We start from the raw sequence: 19579 nt of genomic DNA on the forward strand, positions 1-19579 counted from the left end.
TAACAGACCTTATTAATTACATGAAATTAGATTATTATAATTGAAGACCTTGTAAAATTTGAATACCCGCCCTATATAACAGTCACACGATTTAAAAATAAACTTAGGGGTTTCTACCCCTGGAATTTAGGCCTATTTCGAGTGCTTCTTATTCCTTTCGGCTTGTCACTCAAAATTCAAAACTTCGTTTATGTGTTTATTTTGGCTAATGTTTCAAAATTCTTGAAGTTTTATGTCCTTTGCTCCATAATAAAAATTACTTTTTTAACTCTTCTTTCCACTACTCAACAATCGTTTGGCGCAGCATAGACTACTAAGGCTCTTGCGCCATAAACTCAATCAAACCAACCAACCAGAGCAGAAGGAATTAACTTAGAAGCATTGAAACTAAGCGTAATCTTTTGTGTTGGGAAGTTATAAAACACTTGCACTAAGGCTAAACGTTCTGCAGAATTCAAAATATTTTGTAAGCATTCTCTTTATTCGATTCTTTTCTAAAAATCTCTAAAATTTAAGTCTCTTACGGGAGCGGAAGCCATGAACTCAGAGTCACGAAATTTTGCACAGTAATTAGTATTAGAGAATCGCAAATTTTCCGCACTGAGACTAAGTTCTGTAGAATTTCGATTTTTTCCCCTATAGAGAAGTTAACTTTTTATTTAAAACTAGTGGGGCACCCGCACGGCTTTGCCCGCAATAGAAAAATTAAAAGGTCTTTTGGTTCACCTGTACATTTACAAATAATGTATGATGAATTTTCTCGCCAATTGGCTTGTACCCACGTTACAGTTCCACGTTATGATAATTTCGTATCTCGCCAATTGGCTTGTGCCCATGTTACGGTTCCACGTTATGATAATTTCGACATTTATCATAGTTTTTTTTCTTAAAATTGGAATAGAAAAAGAACCACATCGAATTTTCGAAAAATCGCTTCGAGGTGCACACCCCCATGCTACAAACTAAATTTGTGCCAAATTTCATGAAAATCGGCCCAACGGTCTAGGCGCTATGCGCGTCACAGACATCCTACAGACATCCTCCGGACAGAGAGACTTTCAACTTTATTATATCTTTATACTAATAATAAAGCTGAAAGTCTCTCTGTCCGGAGGATGTCTGGATGTCTGTAGGATGTTTGTAGGATGTCTGTGACGCGCATAGCGCCTAGACCGTTCGGCCGATTTTCATGAAATTTGGCGCAAAGTTAGTATGCAGCATGGGGGTGTGCACCTCGAAGCGATTTTTCGAAAATTCGATGTGGTTCTTTTTCTATTCCAATTTTAAGAAAAAAATATCATAAGATGGACTAATAAATTACGAAATTATCATAACGTGGAACCGTAACACGGGCACAAGCCAATGGGCGAGATACGAAATTATCATAACGTGGAACCGTAATGTGGGCACAAGCCAATTGGCGAGAAAATTCACTACACATCATTTGTAAATATACAGGCGAACCAAAAGACCTTTTAATTTGCTATTACGGGCGAAGCCGTGCGGGTACCACTAGTTAGTAATAAAGATTAAAGAATAGTTTTGACTTTCGATGATTTTGAGAATCAATCTCTTTGAATTTAGCAATGCTGACGTGCAAGCGGGTCGGAACAAGCCCACCATTGAGTAAGTATATATCCCGCATCCAAACCCTCTTCCCTGGTTGCGAACAGTTTGCCGGGAACGATCCCTTGTACTTCAGATGCCAAGCTCAGTCTGTCATCACTTCGATTTTCCATCCCGTGGGTACGGCAAAGATGGGAGATCCGTCGGATCCAACCACAGTTGTAGATCCTGAATTAAGGTGAGTGCGTACAATTTAAAAATTAATCTCTGGTGTTCGGGGACTAGCCTGGTGTTGTAGTTGTTATCGGTTTCATTGTCAATTGTCACTTCGAAAATATGGGCTATTGTCCGTTTTTCACAAGAAGGCACGTCGCCATGCCTCCTGGATCACAGAGTTCCATTTTACGCGGGGGTGATCGGTAAGCAATCCACGCGCTTCTAAAAGAGACAAAACCAGACATCCTTAACTTGGGCGTGCATTTTAATGTGCAAAAAAAGTCTTAGTGTCCTTTACATCACTCCTCTGCTGTCATTTTTGTTATTCTTACATTTTGAAAAACTGCTGCTTTTATAACAAAATGATATGATCCGAATATATTTTCTGCCGAAAACAGCGAAATAGAATCATCGGATACCACGTGGCGAGAGAGGAGTCAAGTGCCTTCTCGTAGAAAACGGAAAGTACCATTGGCTCGAAGGGTTGGACTTCTTTATTTACATGTAAGGCAACACAAGAAAGATTTACAGCTAAAGAGCTGTACACCCTGGGATCCGGTGTGAATCGAACCCACGACCTCCGGCATTCAGAGAAAAACTCCTCGAGATGCATCAGGTCATGGCTCTGAACCATGCAAACTGCAACCAAAAGTACTTATTTCTGGAACTTTTCATTCGGCTAAGAAGCAACGGACAAGTATACAAAGAAACTGTTTCACTGTTCGCCTCCGAGAAGTTGAGCTACGGCTTTGAGCAAGTCCATTTCTTTCAAGGGAGAGCAATCAGTAAGAAGGGGAATTGTTAGACGCAGAGTTGGGCTACCATTAAGCCTTTTGACCTTCAGCCGTTTTGCCTCACCCCTATTTCAACAAATGGAATCATTTAACCAGCCGGTCGGCGGAGCTCAACTTGCCAGAGGCGAACAGTACTTTGTTATTAACCAATTATCGAATTGCTTATTACACTCACTTAACCACAGTTGACATTCCTATTTTTGATCCTGGCTCTCTGCGAGCACCTTTGTCCACAGGCGCTATGCGGGACCCTATCTCTGATCCTGCGTCTCGACCAGCTCCTGCTCTTCCTGGGCTGTCACACACACACACACACACCTACACACACGTTCATACTAGGTTAAATCAAAAGTTTTTTCGTATTTTCACCTTCAAAAGAAATGCACAACGAGTCCCAGTTGGTGGAGGTGTTGATTGATGGTAATTTGGGAAGGACCAAGTTCTGCTGATAAAGCTCGGGGGCTAGAACTCGGCTATTGTTGGATAGCTTCCTGCAAAACTTCGCTATCGACAACAGATCTTGGTTTCACTTCAAGAGTCGTATCACCTTCCTTGAAACGCTTAAACCAATTTTGAGCAGTGCGCTCATTCACAGAACCCGGACCCTCAACATCAATTCATTTCTTTTGCCGCTGCCCTTGCGCTAAGACCTATTTTCCTGAGGAAACGCAAAACAACACGAATTGCTAGCTTATCATCCGCCATTTCAAGATACTGCAACGTCTACACAGGTACTAGAAATCACAGCAACTGACAAGGATTATCAAGGTCAAACTCCGCTCTAAAACCATTTTAGATCAGCTACGAAGGAACTGTAATTTGCATATGTTGCATTCAGGCCTGCCGATCCAAGACAGGGAAAATACGAAAAAATTTTTGACTCAACCTGGTACTTGTGTACACACACACACACACATACAAGCGCCACCGCCCAAGAAGAGGGTCGTGCTGGCGAAAGTTTGTTGTGTACTGAATGCTGTTTTTGTCCAAAGAGGATTGTGTTAAGTCGGAATGATCGGGTATTAAAAAAAAAAGTCGATTCCGAAGGACAGGATCCGTTTGTGGGAACAAAATCCCAATGAGCAGGGTCCTATCGCAACTCGTAATTGCCAAAAACATAATTTGAATTCAAGATGTCAAAATTCAAATTATTTGTTTTATTATTATTTGTTCTTTCTTTTTATTTATTTATTTTTTTTCGTTGCTCTTTAATAAACACATTGAATACTTGATTCATAAATTTTTACCTAGCTTAGCAATACAACTATATTACTATGTGATAATTGTTGTTACTTTAATATCTTTTACAGGGTCAAAGGAATTGACGGCTTAAGAGTGGTTGATGCTTCTGTTATGCCAACTGTCACTTCGGGCAACACTAATATTCCTATCATCATGATTGGCGAAAAAGCGTCGGACATCATTAAGCAAAGTATCGTTTGCGCAAGTTATCAGCCGAGCCCATGTGAAGACTTATTCAACATTTACTCATACTAAACGTTTTTGTCATTAACTGTACATGTTTGAGTATTTAGCGTACAAGGAATGTAATGTTTTCAATTACTTTTTAAGTAATTGTAAAAACATTATTTAAAAGTAATATCACCTGCTACTTTAACTATTATCTTAATTTAATGTAAAAATGTACACTCATCACTACTGTGAAATTTATCATGCTTAACTTTCTAAATGGAAATCTTTACTAATAATAAAGCTGAAAGTCTCTCTGTCTGGATATTTGGATCTCTGTGACTCGCATAGCGCCTAGACAGTTCGGCCGATTTTCATGAAATTTGGCACAAAGTTAGTTTGTAGCATGGGCGTGTGCACCTCGAAGCGATTTTTCGAAATTTCGATTTTGTTCTTTTTCTATTCCAATTTTAAGAAAATTTTACCAAGCAAATTATCACAACGTGGACGACTAAATTACGAAATTATCATAACGTGGAACCGTAATATGGGCAAGCAAATGAATATAGAAAATTGGCGAGAAAATCATCATCTATAATATTTGTAAATATAGAGGCGAACCAAATGACCTTTTAATTTTCTATTACGGGCAAAGCCGTGTGGATACCACTAGTAGAAAAATAAATCTCGTTTCTGGACTATGTATCAAAGTTTCATTTTAGAAGAAATGTGCTCACATTTTTAAGTGCTTCTGATATATTGTCTACAAAAGAAATGCATTATTGTATTCGCAGTTCTGGAGCTTGCATACGCCTGCCACCTTGCTGCTATTTACAGAATTAGCTGAAGAGGTAACACATTCCATTCATGAATCATTTGGGATAAAACGTAGACTTCAGAAAATTGTGATGCCGATGCAATTTCAAAAAATTAAACTAGTATGTTGTGGCCATCACGAAACTTTCTTCTATATTTTTCTTTTTTTTCTGATCCCTCCCCATGCTTGACGAGGAAGCAATGTTCCTAACAAAAACAAAATGACACATGCAAAAACTTGACGACCATCCCAATGTCTGAATTATTGCAAAAGCAAAGCAAAGAGCGAAAATTGAAAGTTATTTTAAAAGCCTTGCTTGAATTAATTACAAATATTTTATTTGTTAACAAACATAAGATGGCAACAGTTAAAAATTTTAAATCATTGAGATAGTATTTCCGATCATTTCCATACAATTAAAATCACGAGAAATACGCAGACGACAATCTATTACGATTTATCTTTCTTATTGTTGCATTAATAAAGCTATTTTTATTCGAAAAAAAAAACCAACACCTTGGAGCAATTGGTGTCAAAATTGAACCAAAGCCTGTTTACATACGGATTCACATATATTCCAAATTTCAACCAGAACGTAGCATTACTTCTTGAGATAGGGCACTCACAATGGAAAAAAAGAACGAGCGATTGCGCTACCCCCTTTTTAGCTGTTGACACCAAAATAAAATCAGCTTTTATACCCACTAAGGGCTACTTGCCGATAAATTTTTTTTTCATTCCGTTCATTATTTCTTGAGATACAGCAGTCACATGTGACGACAAAAAACGTTCTATAGCTCAACCCCCGTTTGAGTTATTGGCATCAAAATTGAATCAGCACCTGTTCCTGTTACTGGCAACATATGGACCAAATTTTGTTTGATTCCGCCAGTTACTTCCTGAGGAATAGAAATCACGCGTAACTCAAAAAACGTCCCATTGCTCCCCCCCCCCTTGGAGGAATTCGCGGCAAAAACCAATGGGCACAAGTTCACATAGGGGCACATATGTGTACCAAGTTTCGTTCGATTTCATGCGGTAGTTTTTGCTGTAGAGCGCCCACAAAAACTGGTCACACACAGACGTGACACACATACACACACACACATACACACAGACAGACAGACATTTTCCAAAAATAGTCGAAATGGACTCAGCACACCTCGAAACGTTCGAATCCGTCAAAATTCGAAATTCGAAAATTTGCACGAATCCAATACTTTCTTCTATATATTAGATATAGAAGAAAGTAAAAAGAGAAACCCATACATAGGAGAAGAAAAGAATTACTCATGCACTGAGCTTAAAAGCAGTTTTTAAGTTACTGCATTTGTTTGTTTTACCTCTTTCAGCCGCCATTAGCCAGAGACTGCAGCGCCTCCTATACTTCATTAGAATTGAAAATATGTTACCAGCAATCTGAAATTCTGCATTTCTTTCAAATCCCGGATTTCATATCTTGTCGGTAACATATGTGTAAAATACTGCAATACTTTCAGCATTGTTATAAGTAGGGGAACATGGGCAAAGTGAAATGGTGAAATATTTAATCTGCTTTTAGCTCCACCTATCTGCTATTATTTCAACTATGTAGTACCATATGTAGTCTATTCCAGTCAGAAAAAAAAATACCACCGAAGATTAAAGCATTTGGTAATATAGGCAGTTTTAAAAAATTGGTACTCATATTGTAATATTTTGCTGTAAGTCAAAAATTATTTTAGTTACTATAAAATTATAAAGATTTTTTTACTAACATTTTAGATTTTAATTGAGACCTTCCAATATTCAATGTAGTATTAATTTAGTTAATGTTAAGCTTATTTGTATTTTAAATAAATTGTACAATTAGTCAAGTACATACGGGGCAAAGAGAAATAGTGTGTTTCATTTACTCATTCAATCATTTAATATAAATCACTTACGTTTTCATTTATTAATTAACAAATTTTTTTCAAAACTTATTTTTTACAAAACTTATTTTCTAATTCATTTATTCTTTTACCACTCATTTATTTATCTTCATATATTAACTGATTTATTCATTTAATTATTCGTTTATTGTTTCATTATCTTTTCATTTATTCATGCAACCTTTTATTTATTGATTTTTTTAATCAAAAATATGTTTTATAATCGAATAGAAAATATTTCATTAGAAAAATATTTTATTTTTCACTTTGCCCCATGAAAAAAAAAGTGAAAATTTTCCACTCTTTTTTGGAGACTCAAATTAACTGCCAAAAATAAAAAATACTGTTTCATCGCAAGATTTATCATAAAATACAATGTTCTTACTTTATGTAGTGCAATTTTCAAAACAAATTTCCGATTTGTTCATTTTGAAAAAACCCAGTCATCTTAACCATTTTGCTTTGCCCCACACTCCCCTACATAACTTTACTACTAGAGACAGACGATTAAAAATATAAACAATATTAAGAAAGGGAAAATTATATTTTTACCACGAAGGTATTTATTTATTTCATACCACAGAGAACTCTTCAAAACTGAATCTACTGCCCCATATCGATGGTTTAGACCAGGGCTTCCCAAACTGTGGTCTGCACACCCTTTGGGGGTTCGCCGACCCTTAGTAGGAGATCCGCGGCAAACTTTGAAAGAAAAATTTTCCATTGAGACAAGTAGTTCTTGTTCTTGGGTTTGAAAATTCTATAAGATTTAATTTAAAATGGAAAATATAGTGTTAAGGATCCGGTGCCACTTCAAACTTTCTTCGAAATGACGACACAGTTTTTGAGAAAACACAGATTTATTTACAAATATTAATAATCGAGTAGGTAACAATTGCAAACATCCAGCAATTAATCGAATATCGTTGTTAAACACTGTACATTACTCAGTACACCACGCATTTAAATCTAAACATACGTGAAAAGAACAGCAATTCGAAAAACACAGCGCATGCGCTAACACATTCACAGACAGCAGTGAAAAACGAGACTAAACAGTTAGAAAGCAAAACTGACTCTCTCTCATTCACAAGATGCCCGGCGTTTTATACCAGCAAAGAAATATCCAGAAAATCCTACAACGTTCTACTAATATTTCTAGTATTTTCTTTTTATTTATTTACGAATCTTACCATTCGGAAATGTGGGGACCATATACTTCATTCGAATGAGGGGGGTTGTATATGCATTACTGAAAACTATTTACAGGTTAAGTTACTACGATAATTTCAAATGACAGTTAGTGGAATAAACGCCAAATTTACCCAGATTACAACAAATTAATCATAAAAATAATTACTGTTTACAAAATTTGTAACAATAGTTATGACTACATGAAAGGAATGGTTAACCCAATTGTAGAGTCACAGCTGTTAAAGTCAAGATTTTTCACAATACTGTGACGAAATGAGAAGCCTTCATCATTCTGTGCTTCTCCTAACAGAAGTTAGGTGGTTATCTCGTGGTAAAGCCCTTTCAACCTTACTGGATATAAGTTCTGAAGTCTTATTTCTGCTGGTGGAACATCCAACATTTTCAATGATGAAGATTGGCAATGTATGCTTTTGTAGTTAACAGATAAGGAGTTACTTTCAAAACAGATTATATCCACTTTCGGAAAAAGTTTTTTTTTTTCGTTTTCAGAATCTCTAATCTAAGCCCTACCGACTCTTGAATTTCTTTCTTCTCGACACTTTTAGGTCTTGCCAAAAAGATTTTTTTTCCTGATATATAATTTTATTGCATTAAATGAGACTGGCTCATTTGATAATTGAACAACAACAGACCCCCTCTTAGAGCATCAGCGAGCTCGTTTCCCCTAATCCCACAGTATGCTGGGATCCACTGCAACACCACTTTTATATTCCGCATCAGCAGATCGTTATGAAACTGCGACATTCAGAAATTTCGTGTGACTTTCTGCTCTTTATCGATGCTATCGCCTCAATAGCTGCTTGAGAATCTGATGGGACGACACATCCCTTAAATTTAAAATCACTGTATCTCAATTGATTGATCCAGACCTAGAGCCATGTGTATAGCTTTTACCTCTCCATCGAATGCAGAGACACATTTACCAACAGAATATAAAAAGAAAAGAGCTCACTGTAGACGCCCGCACCTGCATTTATATTTTCGGCTACTCTTGACCCATCGGTATATATATGTAACCATTCACTTTCGGGTTATTTAGTGTAGATCATCTCCAGAGGAATGGCCCTGAGAACTACTTGATCAGTCTCCCTCTTCGAAACAGGCTGTATTAAATTTAAATGATAATTCACTGGTTCATATTCACATGGGTTTGTTGGTAAAGGGAGCAACTGTTGGCTAGAATTGATGTCATACGTGCTTTTTGCCTCAAGCGCAAACTGCACAAACCCCTTTTGCGTTTTGAGAGATCTCGGGTGCAACTCCGGTTTCCATTCATTTCCAAGTTGTATTCTTTGCATTTTTTCAAATAAAGGTAGAGTTTTCTTCTCTATGTATGATCGTATTGATACGATGATCTGATATTCTTTATCTTTATCTTTACTAATAATAAAGCTGAAAGTCTCTCTGTCCGGAGGATGTCTGGATGTCTGTTGGATGTATGTAGGATGTCTGGATCTCTGTGACGCGCATAGCGCCAAGACCGTTCGGCCGATTTTCATGAAATTTGGCACAAAGTTAGTTGGTAGCATGGGAGTGTGCACCTCGAAGCGATTTTTCGAAAATTCGATGTGGTTCTTTTTCTATTCCAATTTTAAGAACAAAACTATCATAAGATGGACGAGTAAATTACGAAATTATCATAACGTGGAACCGTAACATGGGCACAAGCCAATTGGCGAGATACGAAATTATCATAGCGTGGAACCGTAACATGGGTACAAGCCAATTGGCGAGAAAATTCACCATACATTATTTGTAAATATACAGGCGAACCAAAAGACCTTTTAATTTTTCTATTACGGGCAAAGCCGTGCGGGTACCACTAGTAGTAAATAAAAACAATGCATCTAATGATGTTGATTTCACGGCTCCTGTTATTAGGCGGAGTACTTGGTTATGTATAGTTTCAAGTCTGTTCAGGACACGTTTTGATGCAGTGCGTAGTACTTCACAGCAATAACTCATTAGAAGGAAAATAAACGTCCAATAGGTACACTGTTAAAAAAAAACTGAAAATTCAGGTAGTTTTCTGACTGATTTTAGCAGAATATTTCCGTAATGCTTCAAAATGTATTTTTTCCTTACAAAAACGTAAACATCCCGACGAAAACGGAATTTTTCCATTTCTAGGGTTGCCGCTGTGCTGTACTTTGCTCCGATTAGTCTTCAAGTCATGATAAACATCACTTATTGATAGTGCTTATTAATCGCACTGTTACATTTTGCTAATTAAAAGCATATTTAGAATAACAACTCAGATGCTGTAGACAAAATATATAGCTTGCTATTTCATGTCTGGAGAGTAATATACTCGTATGTCGAAATTGTTTATACGCCTTTGAGCTTTGTAGGTTTGGAAAAATGTTCGCGCCATTTTTAGACTGGCAGATGTGTTTTGATCCCCCTGGTGATTTGATGTGGGTTTTACTGAGTCAGTATTAGAATATTTTTGTGGTTTTAATATTTTGCTCAATACTTTGAACAATTCTATTCGTTAGTCATAATGTGTGCTCTAGCAGTGAGAATAGTTTGAGGATCTCGTGTTATCAATTTAAAATAAAGCATATTGGATTAGTTGTATCCAGATGCATTTAGCACCGCTGGTCATATGTAAGTGTTGTTGAATATCTTTGTACATGTTAATATACAAATGCATTTTCCTTGTTAATATGCATTTGATAGAATTCCGATGATAATTTATTTAGAATTTATACAACTATTATAGAGTTATTTTTTATTGCTCTTACGCATTCTTGAAAGTCATTAATACGCTAAATGCCATTTCGTATCTATACCGGAGATTATCGTGGTGTGCGAGCAAGGTAGGAAAAATCACTCAGTTTTTTTTTTTTGGGGGGGGGGGGGGGGATTTGCTTCACAGTTTGGAACACTGAAAGTAACTATTTTAAATCTCTAAATAAAGGCGTATTGTTGATCTTTGATATATACAATGAAAGTTTTGGCAACAATAAGTACTTAATTTAATTTATTAAGATCTTATCCAACAACTTATTTGAGATTATTGCAAGTTTCTTGGAAAAACAGTTCGGGTAAAACGAACTGATTGATATATGCTTAAGTAATAACGATTATGTACTAAAAATCTGTGTTGCGATTCCAATGAGTGAAAAATTTGGATATCATTGGGGGGGGGGGGGGGGGGGGTGTAGCATCTGGGAGCCAAAAATTCTTCACGTGCATGTCAATGATTCTGTTTTTAAACACAATAGATATGCGGTACTCTCTATTAGGTATATTATTATATGATAACGTCAACCTGTTTTTAATAGCATTTTATTTGACATATTCTGCAAATAAAAATATCATATTTTTCATGTATGTTTTTCCATGCCACCCCAGACAATAAACGACGAAGGGAATATCGAACAGTATCAGCAGGGATAATTGGTGTCCTATTCAAATCCATCAATTTTTCTGCTAGTACTATTTGATTAATTTGACTCATCTGAAGTTGATATAAAAAGTTTTGGTCAGCAAATGGATGCTTGGTATGTTAGGTAAGTTCTCTCTCCAGATGTTAATTTAAAAAATCTTTGAGTAACAAATGCAAATAAAAAAAAGTAATAATTTTAGAACAGTTAACTATATCTGTATTATATATCATTTTAAAGAACTAAATTTTTAATGAAACAAAAAGTCAATACTTGGCATAACTTTTTAAATATTTTTTGAAAATAAAATCTTGTTACTTAAATACGGGAAAGTGAGAAATGGAAAAAATATCGCAATGAAAAAATAAGGAACGTAAATTCTCTTAAAACACAGAAAGATCGTAAATGAACGGAAAAATAAGAAATGGAATTTTCGTTCAGTCACGAGAAATTTATAAACGGAAAACTACAACTACGGAGAAATAAGAAATGGAACTTCTGTTAAATCACGGAAAGTCATTGAACGTAAACGTAATATTTACGGCAACTTTGCTGCCGGTACTTTCTCCGTTATTTTCAGGAAATTTTTTTAACAGTGTAATTTCAAGCGTATTACGATTACAGCCCTATTTGCAGCCCGCCAGGCGCTTTAATACTGTAACGGATTCGGTGCGACTTCCACTTTCTTGAAATGAAGACACAGTTCTTGATAAAAACACAGGAAATTTATTTACACTATGTACAGGAAAGATCTTCAACAACTGCTAAATTATTCATCAGCAATTAAGCAATTATCACACAACACCGTAAACTCAACGTTTACACACGTATTTACTTCCAAATACGAAAACAACACAGCGAAATGCCTCGCTATAAACAGAGCAAAAATCTTTTCAGTTCGAAAAATCAATCGAAACTCCACTGTTTATCCATCGCTAACGGCTTAAATACACCGAAAAGAAATTTCTCAAATATTCCACACGCTTCTGTAAAGTAGTAGACCGTTATCAATGAAAAGAAAGAAAATAGGGGTCGTATACTTTAGCCGAATGAAAAAGGGGTTGTATATTCATTACGGGAAACTATTTACAGGTTACGTTCCTACAATAATTACTATTTACAGGATTTGTAACATTGCCCCCTTCCTAAGGACTGCACGTCCCGGGCAGTACAATCCCCAGAAAGGGTGCCAAACATCTATCACATGTTCACAAATACACACATTAAATAATAACCAATAATGCATAGGAAACACAATAATAACAAGAAATATTACTAAACATTAAAAGCAAAAAAAAAAATTATCTACAACTTTTATGTTATCAACCATGGTTGTTTACGTAATACTCATGAACTATGGCCATAGTATGGGGCTAACCGATCATAATGTACAACCCTAGGTTTTGCATTAGGTGATTTTTGGATCCTCACTACGACGTCATTTAGTCGTTTAAGGACTTTGTAGGGTCCATCCCAATGCGACTGCAATTTGGGTGACAGACCTTTCCGTCGGGTGGGATTCCATAACCAAACCTTGTCGCCTTCGTTGAATTCATGTCCAGTAGACCTTGTGTCGTATCGGGTCTTCATCTTCTCCGCCGCGATGTTGATTCGCTCTCGTGCGAAGTTATGAACGTCTTCCAACCGGGCCTGGAGATCCTGGATGTACTCCTCAGGCGATGAAGGCGCATCCGGAGGACGACCGAAGACGAGATCACAAGGTAGCCGAAGCTCTCGTCCGAAGAGCATCTGAGATGGGGCATATCCGGTAGTCTCGTGGACAGCACTGCGGTAGGCCAGCAGGAACAAAGGTAGCTTCTTGTCCCAATCCTGTTGATTTCTGGATACCATAAGCGAGAGATTATTTAGGATTGTGCGGTTAAATCTCTCCACCATGCCGTCCGATTGTGGGTGTAGTGGTGTTGTCCTAGTTTTCTCAATTCCGAGAATTTGACATTGGCCCTTAAACACAGCAGAGATGAAATTCCTCCCTTGATCGGAATGAATCTGCAAAGGTGTTCCGTATCTCGAGATCCAATGTTGGACTAGAGTCTCTGCTACGGTGGTAGCCTCTTGATCTGGAATGGGATATGCTTCCGGCCATTTGGTGAAGTAGTCGATGGAAACAAGAATGTATTTGTTCCCATCAGCAGTTCTTGGTAGAGGACCCAAGATGTCGATCCCAATTCGTTCGAAAGGAGCTCCAACGTTGTACAGATGCAGCTTCCCTCTGCTTCTCTTCTTCGGTCCTTTACGAGCAGCACAGGCGTCACAAGAATGGCACCACTTCTCCACGTCATCCTTCGCCTTGCTCCAGAAGAAGCGCTCCCGAACTTTATTGAGGGTTTTCAAGACACCAAAATGTCCTCCAGTCGCACTACTATGTATTTCTTTCAGAACATCTGAAATCCTTGATCGAGGAAGTAGTAACTGCCACCTAGATGTCTTGCCGTCGTCAGATTCCCATTTCCGGTGTAGCACGCCGTTCCGTAAATGGAGTGAGTTCCATAAAGCCCAGTATCTTTTTGTTGCAGGACTGAAGATGGAAACGTCCTGCCAGCTAGGGCGTCGACTGTCACTTTCCATGAACTCTAAAATTGGTTTTATGTCGGGGTCTTCAAGTTGATCTTTTCGAACTTGGTCATCACTCCATGGATCAGGTTCTGATGATGTTGGAGTCACTGTCACCTGATAGGCGGTAGGGCTAGTCGTTCCATACTGTTTCTCGATTCGGGAACAATAGTGGCAGTTCTCAGGACAGGGTCTCCTTGATAAAGCGTCAGCATTACCGTGAGATAACCCTTTTCGATGCTTGATCTCCATGTCATATTCCTGGAGCCGCTGTATCCATCTGGCTATCTGACCTTCTGGATTCTTGAAGTTCAAAAGCCAAGTTAATGAGGCATGATCTGTCCGAAGCAGAAATTTTCGGCCGTAGAGGTAATGATGGAAGTGTTCTACAGCTTTCACTATGGCCAGTAACTCCTTTCTGGTGACGCAGTAATTTCGCTTCGACTTTGATAAGCATTTGCTCCAATAAGCGATGACATGTTCATTTCCGTCAATTTCTTGGGATAAAACAGCTCCGATGCCCTCGTTGCTCGCATCAGTGTCCAGGATGAAGGATTTTTCAGGCTGATGATAGGCGAGGATAGGCGTTGATGTTAAAGCCTCCTTCAGTCGTAGAAATGCATCTTCGCATTCTTTGGACCATTCAAACTTTTGCTTGCTCTCCGTCAGCTTATGCAAAGGTCGTGCAATGTTGGAAAAACCCCTCACAAACTTCCTGTAGTACGTGCAGAGCCCCAGGAAACTTCGCAGCTGATGGATGTTTTCGGGACGACTCCAACTCTTGACAGCAGATACCTTCTCTGGATCGGTCTGTACACCCCCAGAAGAGATGATGTGACCAAGGTAGTTCACTTCCCGGCGGAACAAATTACATTTGGACGGGCTTAACTTCAGATTGGCTTCCTTAAGCTTTTGCAGCACTTTCCTAAGATTTGCCAGATGTTCTTCGAAACTGCGTCCCACGATGATGATATCGTCTAAGTAGACCAGACAGGATTCGTAGGAAAGTCCTCTTAACACTGTTTCCATAAGACGCTCGAAAGTAGCTGGTGCATTGCAGAGGCCGAAGGGCATCACTTTAAACTGCCATAAGCCTTGTCCAGTTGTAAACGCTGTCTTCTCTCGGTCCTCAGGGTGTATCTCAACCTGCCAGTAGCCGCTCTTCAAGTCCAGGGTCGAAAACCACTTGTGTCCGGAAAGAGTGTCCAAGGTATCGTCTATCCGTGGAAGAGGGTAACTGTCTTTCTTGGTGATTTCATTCAGCCGTCGGTAATCGACACAAAATCTGGTGGAGCCATCTTTCTTTCGGACCAGGACGATGGGAGACGCCCAAGGACTGGATGAATTTTCGATTACATCGTTCTCCTTCATCTCTTTCAGGAGGGTCTCAACCTCTTCCTTTTTAGCGAACGGTAGTCGTCTTGGATGCTGTTTAATAGGGGGGTGTTCTCCAGTGTAAATCCTATGCTGCGTTAAATTCGTACGGCCAACATCCTCCGATGTAGATGAAAACAGATGCTTGAAGTCGTCCACCAATTGTTCCGCAGCAGTTCTTTGATCCTTCGATAAGGGTGCACTCCCAATTAACTTCGATGTCAAGGACTCAGAAGACACAGTCTCGGGGGAATTGATTCTTCTAATGATGCAGTTTACGGGAGTACAAGTTGCCAACACTTCACCTTTTCGGATATTCCTTGGCCTTTCACTCACGTTGGCGACTCTCACAGGAATTACATCCTTAGAAAGGTCCACAAGCGTAGATGCTACCAGTACTCCTTTTAGGCTATTGCTTAGGTTAGGGTATTCAATGAGTCCAAATCGAAAACTATTGCTTTCTTCAAGGGAGCCAGGTATTAATGATTCTGACCTTGAGGGAATCGATAAATCTGTTTGAGCTATTATTTGATGAGCGGATTTTACATCACTCTCTGCAGGGAAAACGGCTATGTCTTCTCTCATCGAGTGCAGCTCATTAGTCTTGAAGTCGAGAGTGAAGTCATATTTCTTCAAAAAGTCCAATCCGAGAATGAAGGGGTCCGTGATATTAGCGACGAATGCCGTATGATGGTAGGTGGCATTCCCAAACACTATTTCCAAGTCCACTTTACCGTCAATCTCAATTTTGTCACCTGTCACAGTCTGGAGACTTACGCGTGGCGATGTCCACAGCAGTTTCAATCCAAATTCACGAGCCACATCTGTCCTAATGATTGTCACATTGGCTCCAGTGTCAACAATCAGTCTGCAGGGGTTCCCATTTACATGTGCGTAAATGAAAAGTCCATCACTGCCACTACTAGAAGAGGAAATCTGCAGAGCTTTAGTGGTGGTGATTTCCTTCCCTCGCGTAGCTTGGCGAGTCGGACAACTCCTTCGCAGGTGTCCTTCACTACCGCATTTCCAGCACTTCTGCTCTTGTTTCTTTTGGGCTGTTATGCTGCTCAAATGTCTTGTCAAGTCACCGAGTTGTCTCTCAAGTTCAGCGAGGTGGGACGACCTGGAATCAGACTCATCAGCTTCCTGAGTCCGGATTAGATGGCGATCCACACGGGTTGCTTCTTGGGCGGCCTCGTATCTCATCGCATACACAACGGCAGAATTCAGGTCTTTGACATCCGCCATCCGTAGAGCTTTCTGGATTTCCGGATCTCGAACCCCGTCGATGTAGTAGTTGAGTGCCAGGTTGTCTCGAACATCCGCAGGGCAGTCGTAAAAAGCAAGATGAGACAGTCTCTCGATGTCCGCCGCAAGCTCTTGCAGGGTTTCACCAGTTTTCTGGAAACGGGACTTCAACTGGAGTCGACTGAAATCTTTCTGGCATTTCTCACCGAAGCGAAGCTCCAACGCAGATGTGAGGGCGGCGAAATCCAGGCGCTGGCTGTCCGGAAGGGTCTGGAGAATGTCCGCTGCGTCACCTCTCAGGGATGCTGCAAGATGGCAGGCCTTGGTAGCAGAGTCCCATCCGTTCGCTTCCGCCACTATCATGAATTGAGTTTTGTAAACCTGCCACGAAGTTTTCCCATCAAATGTGGCAAGTTTAATGGACGGTCGAGCAACCGATGTGGGAGCGCCAAACTGTACAGAGCTGCTTTCCGCGGTCGCCAATCTCCTTTCCACGTCCTTAAAGATCTCTTCTTTAAGTAGATGAAATCTTCTATCTTCATCTTGAAATTTATTTTCTACAGCATTGAATCGGCTTTCAACGGTATTAAATTTTTCTTCAATAGCATCAACTCGATGCTCTATGTCATTAAATTTATTTTCCATCACAGTCTTTACCGAAATAAGGTCGTTTTTAATTTCTTCTTGGTTAGACGTTAAGTCCTTTTTCAGCACCGTTAAATCGCTTTTTAACTGGTCTTGATTTGCCAACATACTTGCAGTCAGATCATTTTTTAATTGTTCCTGATTAGCCGCCATATCATTTTTTAATTGTTCTTGATTAGCCGCCATATCATTTTTTAATTGTTCTTGATTAGCCGCCATATCATTTTTTAATTGTTCTTGATTAGCCGCCATATCATTTTTTAATTGTTCTTGATTAGCCGCCATATCACTCTTCACAGAGGTGATTGCGTCAAGAAGTTGTTTTAATTGTTCATCCATTGCGCGAGTAATCACCATAAAAATAAAGTCCTAATTCAAAAAAAGTCTTTATGAAAAAAAATGTCCAAAGTCACTTACTCCAAGAAAGTCCAGAAGAAGCCCCACGTTGGGCGCCAATTGTAACGGATTCGGTGCGACTTCCACTTTCTTGAAATGAAGACACAGTTCTTGATAAAAACACAGGAAATTTATTTACAATATGTACAGGAAAGATCTTCAACAACAGCTAAATTATTCATCAGCAATTAAGCAATTATCACACAACACCGTAAACTCAACGTTTACACACGTATTTACTTCCAAATACGAAAACAACACAGCGAAATGCCTCGCTATAAACAGAGCAAAAATCTTTTCAGTTCGAAAAATCAATCGAAACTCCACTGTTTATCCATCGCTAACGGCTTAAATACACCGAAAAGAAATTTCTCAAATATTCCACACGCTTCTGTAAAGTAGTAGACCGTTATCAATGAAAAGAAAGAAAATAGGGGTCGTATACTTTAGCCGAATGAAAAAGGGGTTGTATATTCATTACGGGAAACTATTTACAGGTTACGTTCCTACAATAATTACTATTTACAGGATTTGTAACAATACGTTTAAACGTCTGCATACTTTTCCAACAGTCTTCTCAACGTGCGATTTCCAATTAAGCTTGCTGTCAAAAGTTACACCCAAATAATCATATTCATCAGTATGGGATAGAATATCCTGTTCAAATTTTATTTTAGGTTTTATTTTCTTATGTGCAAGCGAAAACGTCTGAACAGCTGACTTTGAAGCACTTAAAAACGTGTTATTATTGTCGCACCAATTGGACAATGCCTCCATAGCTCTATTAAGGATCTCCTCAATGTTCTTGACTCTCATTGAGTTTTTCTTTTACTTTCAGTGAATATGATCAAATCATCAGCAAAACGAAGGCATTTATTACCTGGTATAGATTTAATCAACTGAATCAAATCATTGATGTAAATGTTGAGCAAAATACAATTCAAAATTGCCCCCTGAGGCAATCCAGTATGAAGTAATTTGTATTTAGAAAAGTCAGTTCCACATCTTACCCTACACAAACGTTGGTTAATAAAGGTGAATAACCAATTAAACATATTCGAATAGACATTCAAATTTTTTAACTTAAGAAATCGCTTTTCTTTCCAAACCAAATCATATGCAGATCTAAAATCGACAAAAACTGCAGTTAAATAGTTGCTTCGATCTAGTCCATCTTTTACATCTTGACCTAATAGAGCCACCTGCTGATTTGTAGATCTATGTACTCCAAATCCTGCTTGTTCATCAGCAAGTAATCCCTTACTTTCAAAGTACCAATTAAGTCTATTAAAAACCATTCTGTCCATTGTCTTACCGAGTACACTAGTGAGGGAAATTGGGCGACAGTTTTTCAAATCATTTGGATATTTGTCCTTTTTACTTCCTTTTACAAAAAAGGAAGTATTGTATTCGCGAAAAAAATTTCACTCAAAAATCGACCTTAATTTCCATTTTGCTCACCCCCGAATGAATGTTGAGGTTTTTTTTTTTTTTTTTTTTTTTTTTTTTTTTTTTTTCCCGACCTTACCACACGTGCATATATACTTAAGAACGTATAGACGCCCGAAATATCCATTTTGACATTTCCCGAGTTAATTACAACGCGTTTTCTCGTGACGTCTGTATGTACGTATTGTTACGATTTCGATGCAACTTCAAACTTTCTTTAAATGACGACACAGTTCTTGAGAAAACAGAGGAGATTTATTTACAACTATGTACAAGAAATATCCTTAGCAACTGCTAAATTAACCATAGCAATTAGGCAAATATCAATTAACACCGTAAACTCAATGGTCACACACGTATTCACATCAAAATACGCAAAAACACAGCGCAAAGGCTAACACACACTTCCAGCGTAACGCTGAAAACGAGACTCCACAGTTAGAAAGCAAACTAACTGACTCCTCCATTCACAAGACGCCCGGCGTTTTATACCGAGCGAAGAAATATCTAGAAAATCCTACAAAGTTCTACAAATTTCTCATATTTTCTTTTTATTCCATTCACAAATCTTAT

General features: G+C 38.5%; 1 protein-coding gene across 1 annotated transcript in view; it reads left to right on the top strand.

Moving 5' to 3' along the window:
• The window catches only part of LOC129225050 (glucose dehydrogenase [FAD, quinone]-like), a 78685-nt gene extending 60225 nt beyond the window's left edge, over positions 1 to 18460 (top strand). Inside the window, exons 10-12 of the mRNA XM_054859596.1 lie at positions 1585 to 1804; positions 3887 to 4023; positions 18396 to 18460. Of these exons, the coding sequence (XP_054715571.1) occupies positions 1585 to 1804; positions 3887 to 4023; positions 18396 to 18460 (422 nt within the window). The remainder of the gene's footprint in view (positions 1 to 1584; positions 1805 to 3886; positions 4024 to 18395) is intronic.
• The last annotated feature ends 1119 nt before the right edge of the window (positions 18461 to 19579 follow it).

This window comes from Uloborus diversus, chromosome 6 (genome assembly GCF_026930045.1).
Source record: "Uloborus diversus isolate 005 chromosome 6, Udiv.v.3.1, whole genome shotgun sequence".
Classification (NCBI taxonomy): Eukaryota; Metazoa; Arthropoda; class Arachnida; order Araneae; family Uloboridae; genus Uloborus; species Uloborus diversus.